Source organism: Melospiza melodia, unplaced genomic scaffold, assembly GCF_035770615.1.
Source record: "Melospiza melodia melodia isolate bMelMel2 unplaced genomic scaffold, bMelMel2.pri scaffold_18, whole genome shotgun sequence".
NCBI classification, from domain to species: Eukaryota; Metazoa; Chordata; class Aves; order Passeriformes; family Passerellidae; genus Melospiza; species Melospiza melodia.
This window is the reverse complement of record NW_026948525.1, coordinates 12,513,837-12,532,608: the sequence shown is the minus strand read 5'-3', so window position 1 is coordinate 12,532,608 and position 18,772 is coordinate 12,513,837. Positions and strand designations below refer to the sequence as shown.

The 18,772-nt window shown below is 51.0% G+C and overlaps 1 protein-coding gene across 1 annotated transcript; it reads left to right on the top strand.

Annotated features, from left to right (window-relative positions):
• Positions 1-2,130: 2,130 nt before the first annotated feature.
• On the top strand, positions 2,131-18,760 carry LOC134433377 (olfactory receptor 14J1-like; the record flags this gene model as incomplete). Its single annotated transcript, XM_063182233.1, has 2 exons — positions 2,131-2,592; positions 18,749-18,760. Coding segments are annotated over 2 exons (474 nt in total), but the record flags the coding sequence as incomplete, so codon positions are not given.
• Between the last annotated feature and the right edge of the window lie 12 nt (positions 18,761-18,772).

Sequence of the window (18,772 nt, the reverse complement as noted above, 5' to 3'; positions counted from 1 at the left end):
CAATGAGTGTTGTTACTGACAGAGCCTCTCCAGGGACTAATTATAGCAGATAATTGGAGGCCATGAGTACACAAACCTCTCAGAGACTCCAAGGCAAAAGCCAAACCCAAAGTCCTTTGAAAAACCTGCAGTCCCTGGGAGCATTAAGGAGCCCCCAGGGCCATTCCTGAGCAAGGCTCCCCAGGGACTCCTTCCAGCAGATCCTTGAGGCCACTGGGATGTGGGCTAGGGGGGGATGCTGAGGGCAGGACAAGGGGCTTACAGTGCCTAGCCTGGCTGGGGCTGTGCCAGGAGGCCCCAGTGCCTCAGGACAAGGTGTCTCCTAACAGCCCTTGGTGGCACGGACCCTGCTGTGCCCCAGGGCACCAAGACTTGGCTTCTCTTTGTCCCCACCTGTCATCACTGCCTCCAGTTCTCTGTTCGGCCTGGGGCCTGGGGACACTTTCTCTGTTGTGTCCCTCACTGGGACCCATTAAAAGTCCAAGAAACTTTGGAGTTGGATTCTGACTTGGAGTTCTGGAGACGTTTCTTCAGCTCCCTCTCAGGGACTGATGTTCAGGGCCTGAGCACAAAGCCCCCGAGGCTCATTAAAGTCCTGGTGCTGTGTCTGTGCTGCTGGCTGAGCTGGGCTGGGCTCCTGGCACAGAGGCAGTTCCGGGTAACCAAGCAAAGCTTCAAAAGCACATTTCTCTTGCTGAGCAGCTCTTCTGCCAGCCCAGCAGGGCTGGGGCACTGCCTGCAGCCAGCCCGGGCACAGCACAGAGGCACAGAGAGCTTCAATCAGTCAGGGCTGGGAAGGTTCTGAGAAGTGCCTGGGGCAGAATCACTGCCAGCCCTTGGCACAGGAACCTCTGGCTGCAGGACAATGCAGCTGCAGCTCCTGGAGCCATCTCCTCAAGCTGGAACATCCCAATGCCTACAGAACCTGTGAGTACTTTCTCTGATTGTCTCTTGTGCAGAGCAGCCAGGGGTGCCCAGGGCTGTCTTGCAGAGCAGGGTCCTGCAGCCCAGGGCGCTGTGCTGGGGCAGGGACTCTGCTGCCTGCCAGGGAACGCTCTCAGCCAGCCCTGGCAGCTATTCCCAGCACTGGGGGACAAGATCTGGGTGGGAGGTGACAGCTGGTAAGGCTTGGAAGTGTTCTCCTTGTGTGGGGAGGATGCTGCATTGTTCAGGGCTGCTCTTAGCATGGCATTTAACTGCAGCACATTTCCAAGTACATTATACAGGGAGCACAGCAAGGCAGGGGCTGCATAAAAGGGAAAATCTTGCTTTTTTAATATATTGCTCTGGGTTGCCTGGATGGAGCCTATAGATTTTCATCTCTCAGTTCAGAATGGAATAATAAAAACATTTTGTCTCAGATCTGAATAAAGCAGGCAGTGACAGATATCTGCACAGGGCCCCTTTGAGGCAGCATCAGTATCGCTTTTCCAGCCTCCTCAGGGTTGCTCGGACATTCCTATCAGAGCCTGCAGAGCCAGAGCATCCCCTGGAAAGCGCCAGAACTGGGAGGGGTCTTCAGGGCAGAGCTGAGCCCCCAGGGCTGGGCTGGGCTCTGGCAGCACTGGCAGGGCCCAGCCCTGGGCACAGGGAAGCAGCTGCTGGCAGGGACAGCTCCAGGCAGCAGAGCCCTGGGCAGGCAGTGGGGGGAAAGTGACCCCAAGCTGTGCTGGGATATTTAAAGTCCTCTCCAAACCCAACTATTCCATGATTACTTTTCTTACAGATCGCCATGCCAAGACAGCTCAAATGTCCAACAGCAGCTCCATCAGTCACTTCCTCCTTCTGGCATTGGCAGACACACGGCAGCTGCAGCTCCTGCACTTCTGCCTCTTGCTGGGCATCTCCCTGGCTGCCCTCCTGGGCAACGGCCTCATCATCAGCGCCGTAGCCTGCGGCCACCACCTGCACACACCCATGTTCTTCTTCCTGCTCAACCTGGCCCTCAGCGACCTGGGCTCCATCTGCACCACTGTCCCCAAAGCCATGCACAATTCCCTCTGGGACACCAGGAACATCTCCTACAAAGGATGTGCTGCACAGCTATTTCTGATTTACTTCTTCCTTGGAACAGAGCTTTCTCTTCTGACCATCATGTGCTACGACCGCTACATGTCCATCTGCAAACCCCTGCACTATGGGACCCTCCTGGGCAGCAGAGCTTGTGCCCACATGGCAGCAGCTGCCTGGGCCAGTGCCTTTCTCTATTCGCTGCTGCACACAGCCAATACATTTTCCTTGCCCCTGTGCCATGGCAATGTCCTGGGCCAGTTCTTCTGTGAAATCCCACAGATCCTCAAGCTCTCCTGCTCAAATTCTTCACTCAGGGAACTGGGACTAATTGCAGTTAGTGCCTGCTTGCTATTTGGTTGTTTTATGTTCATTGTTTTCTCCTATGTGCAGATCTTCAGGGTCGTGCTGAGGATCCCCTCTGAGCAGGGACGGCACAAAGCCTTTTCCACCTGCCTCCCTCACCTGGCTGTGGTCTCCCTGTTCATCAGCACTGTCATGTTTGCTCACCTGAAGCCTCCCTCCCTCTCCTCCCCATCTCTGGATCTGGCTGTGTCAGTTCTGTACTCAGTGGTGCCTCCAGCCCTGAACCCCCTCATCTACAGCTTGAGGAACCAGGAGCTCAAGGCTGCTGTGAGGAGACTGATGACTGGGTGCTTTCAGGAACATTAAACTGCTGGTCAATTTCTGCAAATCACTTGTAATAAAACTAGTTTTTGATACTTCTTGTTGGTTCATTTTGGAGATTTCTTTCCTTTGTTTTAGTTTTTCCATTCTGTCCACAAAGAAACATCATTGCTTGTGCCATTTCTCATTTCGTTTCTCTCCACCTTCCCCATTGACTGTGTCAATTGGGGACTGCACTCTTGGTGTATTTAAAGGAAGTAAAGGATGTCCCAGCAAAGTTTTCTGCAGAGATGCCCTTTTGTTGCCTTCTCTGGAGCTGCAGCAGCAATGTCTGTGTGCAGAGCTGGGGGCAGACCAGTGCTGGCACATCAGCCCTGCTCCTGCTGGCCACACCATTCCTGAGCCAGGCCAGGAGCCATTGGCCTTCTTGGCCACCTGGTCACACTGATGGCTCATGTCCAGCCTGCTGTCCATCAGTCCCTGCAGGTCCCTTTCTGCCTGGCTGCTGTTCAGCCACTCCATCCCCAGCCTATAGCACTGGGGCCAAATTGCAGGGCCGGGTACTTGGATTTTTTAAACCTGAAATTGCTGGATTCAGCCCCTCAATCCAGCCTTTCCAGGTCTCTCTGCAAAGCCCTTCTATGCTCCCACAGATCAACACTCACATCCAGCTTGGTGTCATCTGCAAAGATGTCCTAGGTTCCAAGGGGCCCCTCAGTGTCACAATGGCCTCTTGGTAACACAAGGCCATGCACTGTCACACTGTTCTCCTTGGGCCCATGAGACCATGCAGAGCAACAATGGTCTCCTTGGTTCCATGGGGCCCCAAAATATGACAATGGACTCCTTGGTTCCATGGGGCTTCACATGTTCTTGTTGGTGCTGCAGTTTCACAGTGGCCCCTTCGTTCCATGAGGCCCCAGAGTGTCACAATGGCCCCATGGGTACATGAGGTCCCACACTGTCACCATGGTCTCTGTAGTTCCACAAGTCCCCTCAGTGTCACAATGGACTCCTTGTTTCTACGAGGACACACAGTGTCACAACGTTCTTCCAGATCCTCTGAGGCCCCCTCGTGTCACAGTGGCCCCTTGGTGACACAGGATCCTGCACTGTCACAATGAGGCCCCACAGTGTCAGAAAGGCCCCTTGGTTCCACTGAGCCCTGGAGTCTCCCAATGGTCTCCTTGGTGTTCTAGTGTCAAAATGATGAAACCCCTTGGTTACACAAGGCCCTGCAGTATCACAATGGCCTCTGTGGTTCCACAAGGACCCAGAGTGTCACGGTGCACTGCCTGGTTCCATTTCGCCTCAGAGCACAACAGTGGACCCCTGGTTCTATGGGGCTGCATGGTGTCACCATGGTCCTCTCAGTTCCATGAGGCTTTGCAGTGTCACAATGGCCCCAGAGTGTCCCAATTATCACAGAATGACAGAATCAAATAGGCTGGAAAAGACCTTTGGGATCATCAAGCCCAACCAATGCCCTCATACTGCCTTGTCACACAGACCATGGCGCTAAGTGCCACTGAAGAGGGACAGGGACTCTGCCACCTCCCCCTGGCCAGCCCATTCCAATTCTCACTCACCCTTTCTGTGAAGAACTCCTTCCTATTGTCCAGCCTGAACCTCCCCTGGTGCAGCTTAAGGCTGTGTCTTCTTGTCCTGCCCTCCAGCAGATCCACACTCACACCCAGCTTGGTGCCATCTGCAAGTTGTGAATGGTGGACTCGATCCCCTCACCCAGATCACCAGTGAAGATATTAAACAGGACTGGGCCCAGCACAGATCCCTGGGGGACAGCACCAGTGCCTGGACACCAGCTGGGTGCAGCACCATCCCCACCACTCTCTGGGCCCAGCCTCCAGCCAGCTCTTAAATCTCCCAGCAAGGAGGGAACCTGCCCAAGCCGTGGGCTGCAGCTTTTCCAGGGAATGCTGTCAGAGACAGCATTAAAGGCTTTGCTGAATTCCAGGCACACAACATCTACAGCCTTTCCTGCATCCACAGGTGGGTCACCTGGTCATAAAAGGAATCACATCACTCAGGAAGGACCTGCCACTCCTAAATCCACGCTGGCTGGCTCTGACCCCTCGGCCATCCTGTGGGTGCCCTGGGATGGCACTCAAGGTGATCTGTTCCATAACCTCACTGGAAACCCAGGTCAGGCTGACAGGCCTGGAGGTCCCCAGATCCTCCTTCCAGCCCTTCTTGGGGATGGATTCACACTGGCACCTCAAGTCCTCTGGGAGCTCCCTGCTGAGCCAGCACTGATGGTAAATGATGGAGCGCAGCCTGGGGAGCTCATCCACAGCTCCCTCAACCTCCTAGGATGGATCTCATCCAATCCCATACACCTGTGAGCATCTGAGTGGCTCAGCAGGTCACCCACTGCTTCCACCTGGATTCCAGGGGCTGTTCTGCTGCCTGTGCCCATCTACCAGCTCAGGAGAACACTTGTCCTGTTGGCAACCTGTCCTAATATTGAAAATTGAGACAAACAAGGTGTTAAGTAGTGTAGGCTTTTCCTTATCTTTGGTTACTATATTCTCCACTGCATCCAATAAAGTGTAGAAGTTCGCCTTATCCCATGTTTTGCTAATAGTTCATTTATAGAAACATTTCCTATTTTTTTTGACAGAAGTGGCCAGGTTAAATTCTAATTGACCTTTCACATCTCAGCTTTTCATTCTGCATGACCAAACGACATCCTTAAACACTTCCTAAGTTGCCTGATCTTCTATCCAATGTTGATGCTTCCTGCTTAACATTACTTTCTTCAAATGTGTCCATCCTTCCTGGGCCCTTTTTGTTTTTAAGGGCTGTTTCCCTTAAAGCAATCAGTACCTGATTAGGTATTCCCCAAATCTGCCTCCTAAACAGGCCAAAGTCTGCCCTTCCTAATTCCAGTGCAGAAGTTTTGTTGCTGCCCCTCCCTCTTTCACAGAGCATTGAACACTTCATTATTTCATGGTCACTGTGCCCCAGGCAGCCTCTGAGCCCCACATCTGCCACCAGCCCTTCTCTGTTTGTGAACAGCAGCAGACAGAGCTTTCCTTGACAGTGGGAGTGTTACCAAAAATTCAGTAAAACAGAAAATTCCTTAATCCCAATGTAGCATTAAGAAGCAGCATTCTTTATTCAGCTGGATGCACGGGGGAGAGCTCCTCCCAAAGCTGTGCATGCTGAGTACAGGAAAGTTTCTGTTTATATTCTGTATTTTGCATACATATTCATTGATTGTCCTGGACTAAAAATACATATGATAATCATTTCCCCAAAATCATTAATATATTTCCCCTCCCCTTCACCCATGCATTCTCCTGTCCTGGAAGTCTCCCTGGTCATCCCTGGTGGTCGTGGACCCCAATGTTCCCATGGGCCTGGCAGAGCTGGCAGGACACTGAGGCTGCTGAACTTCCAGTTCCCTTCTCACACAATGGGCACTGTGTGGTTTCCACAGGCCTGGGGTTATGGAGAACAAGCTCCAGGTGTGAGCTCACCTGGTGAAGACAATTTATCATCTGGTACCATGTGGTCACAGAGTGGGCTATGACATCACAGAGTGGGTTAGGTGAGGTCATTGAGCAGCCATGGCATCATAGTCTGCCTCTGTGACATCAGAGATCCAGCTGTGACATCACAGGGCAGAGGTCTGATATCACAGTGCAGACTATGGCATCACAGACTCTGGTGTGACATCAGAGACCAGCTGTGTGACATTAGAGAATGGGCTGTGACATCACAGAGGGGCTGTGACATCCCAGAGGGGCTGTGTGACATCCCAGCAGGGCTGTGTCAGGTCACTGGGTTGGTCACTCTGCCCCAGCTCCCCCTCACAGTTTCTCCCAACAACTCCAATGCTGTCCATGCCCAGCAGGGTCCCTGTCCCCCAGGATCCCCCCGGCCCACCTGGAGCCACAGCCTCCACCAAAGGATGTTCCACAGGATCCACCCCAGAGCCTGACAGGGGACAAGGGGCCAGGGCTGTCTGACCAGGACAGCAAGGATGGGGATTATCCAGGTCACTGTGGCCTGGGTTGGGTTGCCCAGGGCAGGAAAGATGTCTGGCAGCTGGAGCAGGATCTGGGAAGGGCCTCCAAGGTGGGGCTGGAGCCCTTGGGCTGTGAGCAGAGGCTGAGGGAGCTGCGCTGGTCCAGCCTGGAGCAGGGAAGGCTGAGGGGCTCCCCATCCCAGCCTGGCAGTGCCAGCCAGGAGGGGATGGAGAACACAGAGCCAGGCTCTTCACCGGGGGGCTGGTGGGAGACAAAAGCCAATGGGTGGAAGGGGAAAGAGGGGAGATCAGCCAGGGCATGAGGAAATGAAATGAGTCAGGCTGCTTTCAGCATTTCCTCAACACCAAGAGCAGCCTGACCTCCCTTCTCCATCCACCACTGATAGATTTGCAAATCAGGAATTGTTTGAGCTGTTCTGTCCTCAGTCCAGGACAAGAATCCTGATACAAGAACGTAATTGTGTTTATATCTATCACAGAACCACACTAGTCAAAAATTAATTTTAGTATGCATATCAGTTGTGAACAGTGGACTCATTAGACATACTGGGACATTGCGCATAGCTCCGGGAAGAGTTTGTATTGGTGTGATTGTTATTTTATTGGTGTAATTTTTATTAAGTTATATCCTGTTCAGCTGTGGTCTGTTGGCTAGGTCCAGTGTGGGCTGGAGGGAGCTCAGATTTGCACAAGGCTGCTCTGAGTGCCGGCTTTGGATGGGGAAAATGGTGAGGTGGGGGTAGGGACAGAGTCTGATTGATTGTCAGCCATGAAAGGTCTTGATTTTCATACCCAGTATAACTGCATGAGGAAGTATTTGGATTCAATGTCAATTGGAGATTGCACATTTCAATGAATTACTAGTAAAAAAAAAAATTACAGGACCTAAAAAAATATTTTCTTGCTGTTTTTTTAAATTCAGGGTATTCACATTGAATTGGCTTCTGAAATCTGACTAATTAACCACTCGTTTGATTTGAACGCTTAAATCAAATTATTCCCAAAAGCTTAGCTTGTTTAGCTGTTCTGAATGTTAATGAGCCCTGGGACACTGAATTCCTGCACTGAAGAGCTGAAGGCTGAATAAGCCTCTGGAGCAGGAAAATTCAGCAGCAGCCTCCAAGTTGCTGAGGATGTCAGCAGCCCCCACTGAGGCCATCCCTGCCCAGAGACCGTGGGGGAATGGGCAGACAAGGAGAGCGTCCCTGGGGCTGGGGCAGCACAACTCAGAGGCACCAGCGGCTCCAGCTGGGAAATGGAGTGTGGAATGGGGCTGGGAAAGCCCTGCCTGGGCTGTGTCAAGCAGGACACACAAGCCCTGCTCCCATCCCTGAAACAAATCTCTCACTGAGACATTTGAAAGGAATTACAATTGTTTGTGCGCTGTGAGTTGGACTCCCTGGAGATATACCAACAGGAGATTCTCAGGAGCTCAAAACAACCAAACAGCTTTTACTGGTAACTTTACAAAATCAGAGAAACTTTGGCAAAAGGTTCTTTATGACTTTGTAGTGGTTTTGGTTTGTTAATTCAAGATTTTTCTAATCTTGAGATTTCTTAATTAATGGATTTGTGAATGTGGTGGTTTTTATTGTTGGTTAATTATTTATGTATGTATTTTGTTGTAAGATAGGATTACAAGAAAGGTAAAGTAGGCCTAAAATTTAAAAAGGGTATAAAGAAAATGTTATTAAAAGTAAATTAAAAACGAAAAAAAGTAGAAAGAATTAAAATAAACTCTTTATTACACTTTTTTTGTCTTTACAACTTTTTACTTACAATGTGGAGAAACTAAACTTAAAATTTCTAGTTAGTTTACTATTTCTAGAATAGTGGTTTTTTTAGATTACCTTGAGAGAGAAGTTTTGGTGTTAAGCTTATGGAGATTTTTTTACAAGAGGAAAAAATAGGGCTTTTGTGGTTCTTTATTTGGTCATGGATAGCAGTTGCTGGTGGAAGTTAGTTATTGTAAAAGTTGTTTTTATTGCTACAAGCTTTTTTACAGTTTGCTGATGGGCCATGTTGACTTATGGGGTATTGTTTAAAAGATGAGTTGTTTAAAGGTAAAAGTTTTTATTATTTACTTTTAAAATTATTTTTATCTCTGGGAATAGAGATTTTCTCTTGAGGATACTGGACTTTTTTTCCTGTTTAAACTTTTGATGAAATTCCAGTTATTTTAACATTTGTTTATTTTAGTATGGAGGTGTTGGTTTGATATTATTTTGAATTTATTTTTTTTTTGTATTTTAAAGAAAAAGAGTTTTTTTCTTTATAGTTTATAAGAGGATTATAGTTTTTAGATTTAGGTAATTTTTCTTCTTCTTTTATTTGGGATTTATTTTCTTGTTTACTGGCTTTGATGGTTTCATATTGTTTTTTATATGCTTATATTTTGCTTTTTTCCTTTACTCAAGGGAGGATTGACGTTTTGAAAGGACTGACACCTGACCTGCCAGTAAGTTGTGGTGGAAGTTGTGGTTTGGCTGTGTTAGGATTGGTTTTATGGTTTGTTTTTGACTTTTTTTTTGTGTTTCAGTTTTTAGTTGTAGGGTTATTTTTTCTGGGTTGTGGGTTGTAGGAGTTTTTGGTTTGAGTTGTGTTGGAGGAAAGGGACTTGATGGTAAGATTTTAATAGCTGTGGCTAGCTTTGTTTTGGTTGGGGTTTTGTAGCCTCTTTTGTTTTCCTGTTTGGTAGTTGTTGGGGTTTGGTTTGGTTAGAATGGGGCTGATGGGGGAAGTGGCCTGGGGATGGGGGAAGGGGCTCAGCCCATGGCAGGGTTGCTTGGTGTTGTATTCACATTGCTGTACAATTATATTTCCTGAGTCCCATACCTTCTCTCGATGGTCTTCTCACGGCAGATCTTCACAGCAGTGGTGTTGTTGCTTCTCGGTCAGGGCTCCTCTGCCAGGCTCTCCCTGACCACCCCGCCCCCTTTTATCTCAGCTACCTCCATGGGCTACAGCTGCTGCCCAATCAAGGACATCACAGCTGCAGCCCATTTACAATAACCAGAATCAGGGCAGGGTCACTAATACAATAGATCTTTAACTGCCATACATATATTTACAATACATAAGTTAACTCAGGCCCCCACATTTCCCCCTTTACTTTTACCAATTTTACAATTACCATAGACATTTTTGTCCCAGCTCTCAGGCTGCCACAGCTCGCAGCTGTCTAGTCCCAGCTCTCTGGCTGCCACAGCTCATACATAGAATATATACATATCCTCCTTTTTTTTTTTTTTTTCTTTTTTTTTTTTTTTTTCTTTTTTTCTCTTTTTTTCTTTTTTTCTCTTTTACTTCTAGCAACCCTACAACTACAATACACATATCTGTCCCAACTCTCAGGCTGCCATACACATATCTGTCCCAGCTCTCAGGCTGCCACACACACATATCTGTCCCAGCTCTCAGGCTGCCACAGCTCGCAGCTGTCTTTACCTCTATAGTCCCAGCTCTCAGGCTGCCACAGCTCGCAGCTGTCCTTACTTCTATAGTCCCAGCTCTCAGGGTCCCAGCTCTCAGGCTGCCACAGCTCGCAGCTGTCTTTACTTCTATAGTCCCAGCTCTCAGGGTCCCAGCTCTCAGGCTGCCAGAGCTCGCAGCTGTCTTTACTTCTATAGTCCCAGCTCTCAGGGTCCCAGCTCTCAGGCTGCCACAGCTCGCAGCTGTCTTTACTTCTATAGTCCCAGCTCTCAGGCTGCCACAGCTCGCAGCTGTCTTTACTTCTATAGTCCCAGCTCTCAGGCTGCCACAGCTCGCAGCTGTCCGGGGGATTCCATACCTTCTTTCCTTGGCTGCGTGTTCGAATCACGTCGGGGTCACCAGATGTTGTATTCACATTGCTGTACAATTATATTTCCTGAGTCCCATACCTTCTTTCCTTGGCTGCGTGTTCGAATCATGTCGGGGTCACCAGATGTTGTATTCACATTGCTGTACAATTATATTTCCTGAGTCCCATACCTTCTCTCGATGGTCTTCTCACGGCAGATCTTCACAGCAGTGGTGTTGTTGCTTCTCGGTCAGGGCTCCTCTGCCAGGCTCTCCCTGACCACCCCGCCCCCTTTTATCTCAGCTACCTCCATGGGCTACAGCTGCTGCCCAATCAAGGACATCACAGCTGCAGCCCATTTACAATAACCAGAATCAGGGCAGGGTCACTAATACAATAGAGAGATCTTTAACTGCCATACATATATTTACAATACATAAGTTAACTCAGGCCCCCACAGCTTGGTTTGGTTTGGTTTGGTTTGGTTGAGAACGGGGCCAGGGCCAGGGCCTGCTGCTGCTTTGTTGACTGGAAAAGAAAGAGGAGGTTCCTGGGTTTTTTTGTCTTTAACATTTGTGTTTAACAGAGACGTGTTCAGTATCTTAGTGGTTTAACAGATTGTCAGTTACACAAAAAGTGTTGTATTACTTTTTAAAATTCTTCTCATGTCAAACTACGACAGATAATCAGTCAACAAAAAACACTTCTGAAAGCATTGACTTGGCCCATTCAACTTAACAAACTCTAAGCCTGTTCAATTTTAAGTTACTCAACATTTCCAGGAGCACAGAAACAGAAGAAGAAGACACAGAAGAAACAGAAGAAAGAGAGAAAGGCAAAAAGGATACAGAGAAGCACATACACAGGTACCAGCTCCTGCATTCCAGCACTGGTAAGATGGAAATTCCAAGAGGAGGTAGGGTCAAGATGTGTGCTTGCCTTGTGGTCAGCCTTCAATTCCCCTTGGTCTTCCTGGACCCTTCCCCCAGTTGGGACTGTGGGTCATTTGGTCCCTCAGGAGCTGGGCTGGGGCTGCAGAGGTGGCTGTGGAGCATTGCCTGTGCTGTGCCAGGGACTGGCAGACACTGCTGAGCTGGGATAGAGGCTCTGGGGGGATTGGGGTTAAAGGGCAGGGCAGGGCTGGGGTTCCAGGGCAGGGCAAGGCTGGACATGCCCCTTCCTCCCCACATATGAAATGTTTCCAGCCAACAATCTCCTCCAGTCTATCAGAATAGGGAATGTTGGAGGTGAAATCCCAATTCTGGCCATGGGTGCCTAGAGATGCAGGACAGTTCTTTTCCATAGGAAGGAAAGCACAGAGCCTAATGTTTGTAAGGCAGGTGAGAGACTCACTAGGCCAAGGCCAGCCAGACTTGTCAGGAATGGTAGATTTTGTCTGGTAGCAGTCTTTGGATTATGGGAATTTTGGAGGTGGAAGCCCAATCTTGGCCATAGGCACCTGGAGAAGCAGGACAGTTCTTTTCCATGGGAAGGAAAGCATGGAGCCTAACCCAGTGGTTTGAGGACAGATGGGAAGTGACCCTTGTGAAACCACTGCAAGACAGACTTCTCCTGGCAATATTCCTATTGGAACAATCACTGGATATAAGGAAATTCGGAGGTGAAATCCCAATTCTGGTCATGGATGCTTGGAGGAGGAGAGATCATTTCCATAGGAAGGAAAACATGGAGCCCCAGTGTTCCAGCAGCAGAAGAAAAGAGACCCTCAACATGCTAAGGTCAGCTGAACCAGTCAGATGGTCCCTGGGAGGCTGAACCAGTCAGATTGTCCCTGGGAGGCCAAACCAGCCAGAGCTGTTCTGTGTTCCCTTGTTTTTATGGGGTCATACAAACAGTGCCATAATGGTGACTTGTTTCCAAGGGGTCCAGCAGTGTCACAATGGCCCCTAGGTTTCATAAGGCCCTGCAGTATCACAATGGTCTCCATGATTCCATGAGTCCCCTCAGTGTCACAATGGCTCCTTGGTTCCATGAGGCTGTGAAGTGTCTTAATGGTCTCCCCATGGTTTCATGAGGCCCTGCAATGTCATAATGGACCTTTGGCTCCATGGAGTCCCACAGTGTCCCAATGGCCCCTTGGTCCCATGCCACCCCAAATTGTCACAATGGTCTCCATGGTGCCATGAGGCCCCTTGGTGTCACAATGGACCCTTGGTTTGATGGAGCCTCCCAGTGTCACAATGATCCCTACATTCCATGGAGCCACACAGTGTCAGTACAGTCCCCTTGGTTCCATGAGACCCAGCAATGTCACAGTGCTCTCCATGATTCCATGAGGCCCCACAGTGTCACAATGGTCCCTTGCTCTCACAGGGCCCCAGTGTCACAATGGTCTCTTGGTTCCATGGGCCCTGTGCTGCTGCATTCCCCCCTCCCCTTCTCAGGCCGCCCTGCCAGCTCAGAAATGCTCCTTGGGCCTTGGTCTTGGCCAACAGCCCCTGGGCTCAGCTCCTCTGCAGCTCATCACAAACACTGTCTGCTCCAGGCAGTGTGCTGCCCAACCAGCTCCTGGGTCCTTAAGCAGCAGCCCTGGGACCTGTTTCTGTTCCCTCAGTGGCAGAAGATGCCTGTTCTCACACTGCCAAAGAAAGCTGTTGGTGCCAAGTGTGGCCGGGATGAACCATTGCTGGAACTGAAGCGCCTCTCTTGGGGCCCTGCAAACAGTGCTCCAAAAGGAGCCCTTGGAGCTCTCCTGGGCCAGCGACTCCCTCTGAGTGGGGCCTCTCCCAGCCGGGAACTTTCGGAGCCTGGGCCGATCCCCCCACTCCTCCAGGCTCAACCCTTTTTCCTTTGTTGGGGAGATGCCAAAGGATCCACAGTGAGCATTTCCTGCCCTCAGGGGAATTGCTCACAGGTGCCTTACACTGACTCTTGGTGTCTGTGTGCGCAGGAGTGCCTGTGCTGGGGAAATGTGGCAGAAATGCTGCTCTCTGAGGGGCTTGAATGCCTTGGATAGCTGAGTCAGTCAGATATCCAGATATCAGTAAGTAAGGTTGAGTCACAAGGTCTAAGCTAAATTAAATGCTGCTAAGAGTTGTTCTTTTGCTAAATTGTTACATTTTATTTAAGTTATTGGTTAAGTTAAATATTGTTAAGTGTTATTCCTCTGTTAAATTGCTAAGTCATAGGTTATAAGTTAGGTTAAAAAGTGTTAAATGCTATTGTTTTGCTAAATTTTAATGTTTAAGGTATCAGTCACATTTAAGGTATAAGTCCTGTTAGGTGTGAGGCCTGTTAAGCCTTTGGGCGGTATTCCTTTTATCTGTAGCCTCACTTGTGTCACACACACACAGGGACATTTCTTGGTTAATTTCTGGTTTGATTGCCTGGCTTCTGTTTGTTTTTGTTGTTGCTTTGTTTCCTTGTTGTGACGAAGTGTCCAGTCACCAGCAGAGTGACTCTTGCCAAGGAACTCTGTGGTGCTGTCCCTTAATATTCAGTCTGGTTTTTGATGATCAATTGCTGGGGATTATTTCAGCGCTCTCAAGGCCTCGTTGGTAGCAGGGAGAAGGAGCCCTGGCCCTGGCTCTCGCCCTGGGGGACACGGGGAGGCTGCCGGGGGGTCCCTGTCCCCCTGTGCCACTCCCAGGGCCCCGTCCCCCCGTCCCCGTGTCAGGCTCTGGGGTCGATCTCCTGGAACATCCTCTGGGGGAGGCTGCGGGGCAGGGGGGACCCAGAGGGACAGGGGACCCTGCTGTGCATGAGCAGGGTTGGACTGCTCTGGGGGAACTGTGAGGGGGGCCGGGGCAGAGTGACCTACCCAGGGACCTCACACAGCCCCCATGATGTCACACAGCCCCTGTGATGTCACACAGCTCCTGTGATGTCACACAGTTCCTGTGATGTCATACTGCCCCTGTGATGTCACACTGCCCCTGTGATGGCAGAGAACCAACTCTATGTCACCCTGTAATTTCATACAGCAGTGCTGTGACGTCACAGAAGACTGATGTCACAAAGTCACCCTCTGATGTCACAATCTGTTCTGTGATGTCACAGCCTGCTCTGTGATGTTACACAGCTACCAGGTGATGTCACAACCCACTCTCTGATGCCACAGAGCCACCCTCTATGATGGCAGACTCTGCTCTATGGCCTCAGCTCCTACTCTGTGATGTCACAGCCAGCTCTGTGATGTCACAACCCGCTCAGGGACGTCACAGGACCCTCAGGGGCTCAGTTCTATTGAAACCCTGAAGTTTCTTGTGTTATGAATAGATCCCTGTCAGGGACACAAGTGAGAAAGCGTTGACAAGTTCCAGGTAGAGCAGAACACTGGAGGCAGTGATGACAGCTGGGGACAAGCAAGGCAAAGGTGTCTCTGGTGCTGACCATACCTGAATGTGTGTCAGGAATGCAAAGGGCCCAGGCCTGAGCCCCAGCCCCTGGCCAGGCAGATCCTGTCTTTCCCTCCTTGCTCCGGGGTCTTCCCGGGATGGGCACTGGCATGTGGGCATGAGCAATGCCAGGGACAGGAGCATGGGGCGGCCCCTGCCAGGCTGCTGAGCAGGGACAAGGAGGCAATGAGGCCCCAGCCCTGCAAGGGTCACTTGTCCCCTCGTGGCCTCAGGCCCAAGCCCAGCAGCCATGGCCAAAGTGCTGCCCAAGTTGGCTCTGGCAGGGCTGTCTTGCAGCTGCTCCCCATCCCTGTGCCCTGTGCAGCCCAGGCTGTCCCACGGTGTCCCTGCCCTGTGCCTCTGTCCCTGCAGGCTGTCGGCATCCCCCGGCTGCCCCACGAGGCTGGGCCGTTCCTTTGCTGACAGCTCTGTCTCCTGCCTGCCCCTGCCTGCCCACACAGAGCCTGGGGCTGCTCCAGGCTCCTTCTGGGGGACGTGGTGCAACACAGCCCTGCCCTGGGAGAGAAATTTCGCTCTCGTCCTGTTGCATCTGGGCCTCCCCAGCTGCTCTTGGTGCCATTGTTCCTTTCTCTGGCTGTTTTACACAATGAAGAAAAGCTCCAGCCTCTCTGAAACCACCCTTCAATCCTTCCCAGGCTATTCCTGTTCTGTCCTCAGTCTCTACACCACTGACTACAGGGGCCGCAGACTCTCCCTGCTGGTTTTGTGATGAGGCATCCAAACCCTATTCCGGGAGATTTTTGAGTCCTCTCCAAGGTCTGTGAAAAGGGAAAAATAGCATTTGAAATTATTTTCTCCTAAATCCTACAGTGACAGAAAACAGGTCAGTATCTTTAAACTGAATGGGGACAAATTAACATTTGTTAGAAGGAGGAAATATTTTACAATTAAGAAAGTGGCAGGAAACTGCAGCTGTTTTTCCAGAGAAGTGGATTACCCATCCCTGGAATTGTCCAAGAGCAGGAGATTTGTGTAGCCTTGCGCATTGAAACCCTCTCATCCCTAGTGACAGAATTCCTGCATTGTGGGTTGTCTGATGTGCTGGGTGCCCTCACAACGCTTCTGGCCAGAATGGCTGCTGAGGGCAGCCAGGCTGCTGCAGGGGCAGTGACCTCACAGCCCCCACCATGGCAGCCCTGTCCCGTGGGCCTGGCTCTGCCCTTTCCTCTGCCCCTGCCTTGGCTCTGCTGCCATGAAGAGTTTTGTCATTAATATCTTGTCCCCAAGGTGCTGGGGCCAATGGCTTCCCAGTCAGGCTCCTGGGGCAGAAGTGGCTTTTCAGAGCCCAGCCAGGAATGAGCCCTGAGGCAGCAGCTCTGCAGTGGTGGCCACCAGGCCGGATTGCCAAGGGAGGCTTCTGGCCATGGCCTGCAAGCAGCTGCTGCTGCCAAGGTGCCTTTGGTGCCTCAGGCTCTCCCTGGCACAGCTCCCAGCACGGCACTCTGCCCTTGTGCCCGAGCCCTTCCCTGTGCTGGGGCTGGCCTGGGGCTTTTCCTGCAGTGGGACCTGCCCTGCTGATGGCACAGGAAAGGCAGCTCCTGCTGGAGCAGGAGGCTCTGCCTGCAATGGGCTCCAACAACTCCAGCAAGGTCCTGTTTGCAACGCCCCCAGTGGGAAATGAAGGAGGGGAGTCACACTGCTTTGGGGGTGAATAATGCTGAAACCAGCCTGACTCCTCCATCTCAAAGTTCAACATCCTCAGAGGGAGCTGAAGCTGTGGCAGAGCTGGAAAAATCCCCAGAGAAAGGAACAACCAAGTGACACCACTGAGAGCTTCTGCAGAGCTGCTGAGCTGGCCCAGCCTGGGCACATCTGACTGACAGGGAAGCACCTCAGACTGGAAAAGCCCCATCCCAAATTTTAATGGCAGCATCTCCTGACATTTTCCTTCTTGAGGGGTGTGGGGATTCGTCCCAGTGGTGGGGAAACCCTCAAGTTCACTGCTCCAGGCTGAGCCAAAGGGAATTGCCTGTGGTCATTGGTCTGGGGGAGTGACACCAATCTCTGCTTAATTACAAGTTTTGCTTAATACAGTTGCTTTGAAATAATTTCTTAGTGCTCTGTATAATATATTTTACATCTCTTACATCCTGGCATAAATATTTCTGATTAAGGCAATTTTGTCTAATCATTACCTAATGATTACCTAATGATTACCATAATCATTTGTCTAATCATAATAGAGAATACATATTTATATAAATATATCTGCCCATGACAGGAACCCCTGTGAGTGTCTGGGACATCCTGGGTCTTTGGCAGCCTGGGTACTCCTAGGATGTCACCGTGGAGCCCCTGTGAGTGCCTGTGACAGATCAGTGCCTTTGCAGCACAAGGTCCCCTGGGATGTCACCATGGAATGGCTGTGACTGCGTCTGACCACAGGGCTCTTTACCATCCCCAGAAAGCCCTGGGAGGTCTCCATGGAGCCCTGGTCTGTGCCTGTGGCATTCCAGCTCTGGAACAGCCTGGAGACTCCTGGAAAGTCCCCATGGAGCCCCTCAGAGGGCCTGTGACAAATCTGATCCTTAGCAGGCAATCAGGATCCTGTTGCTATGGTCAGTTTCCATGGCAACCATCACCAGGATGCCCTGTTGCTATGATCAGGTTCCAGGGCAACCATCACCAGCCCCCTGTTGCTATGCGCAGTTTCCATGGCAACCATCACCAGGCCCCTGTTGCTATGGTCAGTCCCTTGGCAGCTCCATGGAGACCCCATGCCAGGGGTGGTTGCCATGGACACCAGCTCAGGCCTGCAGACCGAGCCCGTTGCCATGGCGACCATTGGCAGCCCCATCCCCAGGCTCATGGGATCCCAGAACCACAGAATTGGCTGAGCTGGGAGGGACCCATCAGGATCCTCCCTCCAGTCCAACTGCTGGCCCTGCACAGAACACCCCAACAATGCCAGCCTGGGCCTGGCAGCGCTGTCCAAACGCTGCTGGAGCTCAGAGAGCCCTGGAGCTGGGACCCTTCCCTGGGGAGCCTGGGCAGGGCCCCAGCAGCCTCTGGGCAAAAACCTTTCCCTGACATCCAACCGGAGCCTGCCCCGACTCAGCTGCAGCTGTTCCCTCCCCTCCTGTGCCTGGGCACCAGAGGGAAGAGGTTCCCACAGCCCCAGCCAGGGACCCGCTCCCAAGGCTGTTGCCATGGCCACCAGGGCTGGGACCAGCTGGGATGCTCGGTTTCCATGGGCTGGGCTTCAGGAATGGGATTCCCCAATTTCCTGCTCCCACTAAAACCACGCTGCCCTCACTGCCCTCCCGCCTCCCATGGAAAGCACGGAAGGCAAAGATCCTGGGCTGGGATAAGAACAATTTATTGGGAACAGCAATGAGATAAGGAACAAACAGAAACAGTAATAATATTGATAGCAGAAGGGATAAGTAAAACTGTTTACAGGGAAAACCAATACATCAACAACAGGCTCTTCCTGGCCATGCATTTCCCCTGCCCGGAAATTTCACCCTTCTCCTCAGAGGGAGAGAGAGAGTCCCTTTCCTGCCCCTGGCAATGACCTGAGGTGGGAGTAAATGTAATGACACGGCCATGGCCAGACCCTCATATTCTTCAATCCCACATCATGTCTTTGCAAGGACAGGAAAAGGGACAGGTGTCTTCCCAGATGGATCACAGGGAAAATGGATCACCAGGGATCTTCCCAATGTGGGCCCTCCAATGGGGGATGAAGCCAGAGTGGTGCATGAATCTGTTCCTGTGTTTCTGGCATTTGCAGGGCTTCCCTTACTGGTGCCTCCGTTGGTGTCTGGTCAAGGCAGAGCTCTGGGTGAAGCTCTTCCCACACTGGGGACACTCGAAGGGCCTCTCCCCAGTATGGATGCGCCGGTGGGTGATGAGGGTCGACTTTTGCTTGAAGCCCTTCCCACAGTCAGGGCAGTGGAAGGGCCTCTCCTCTGTGTGAATCCGCTCATGCAGACGGAGATTTGATCTGGTCTGAAA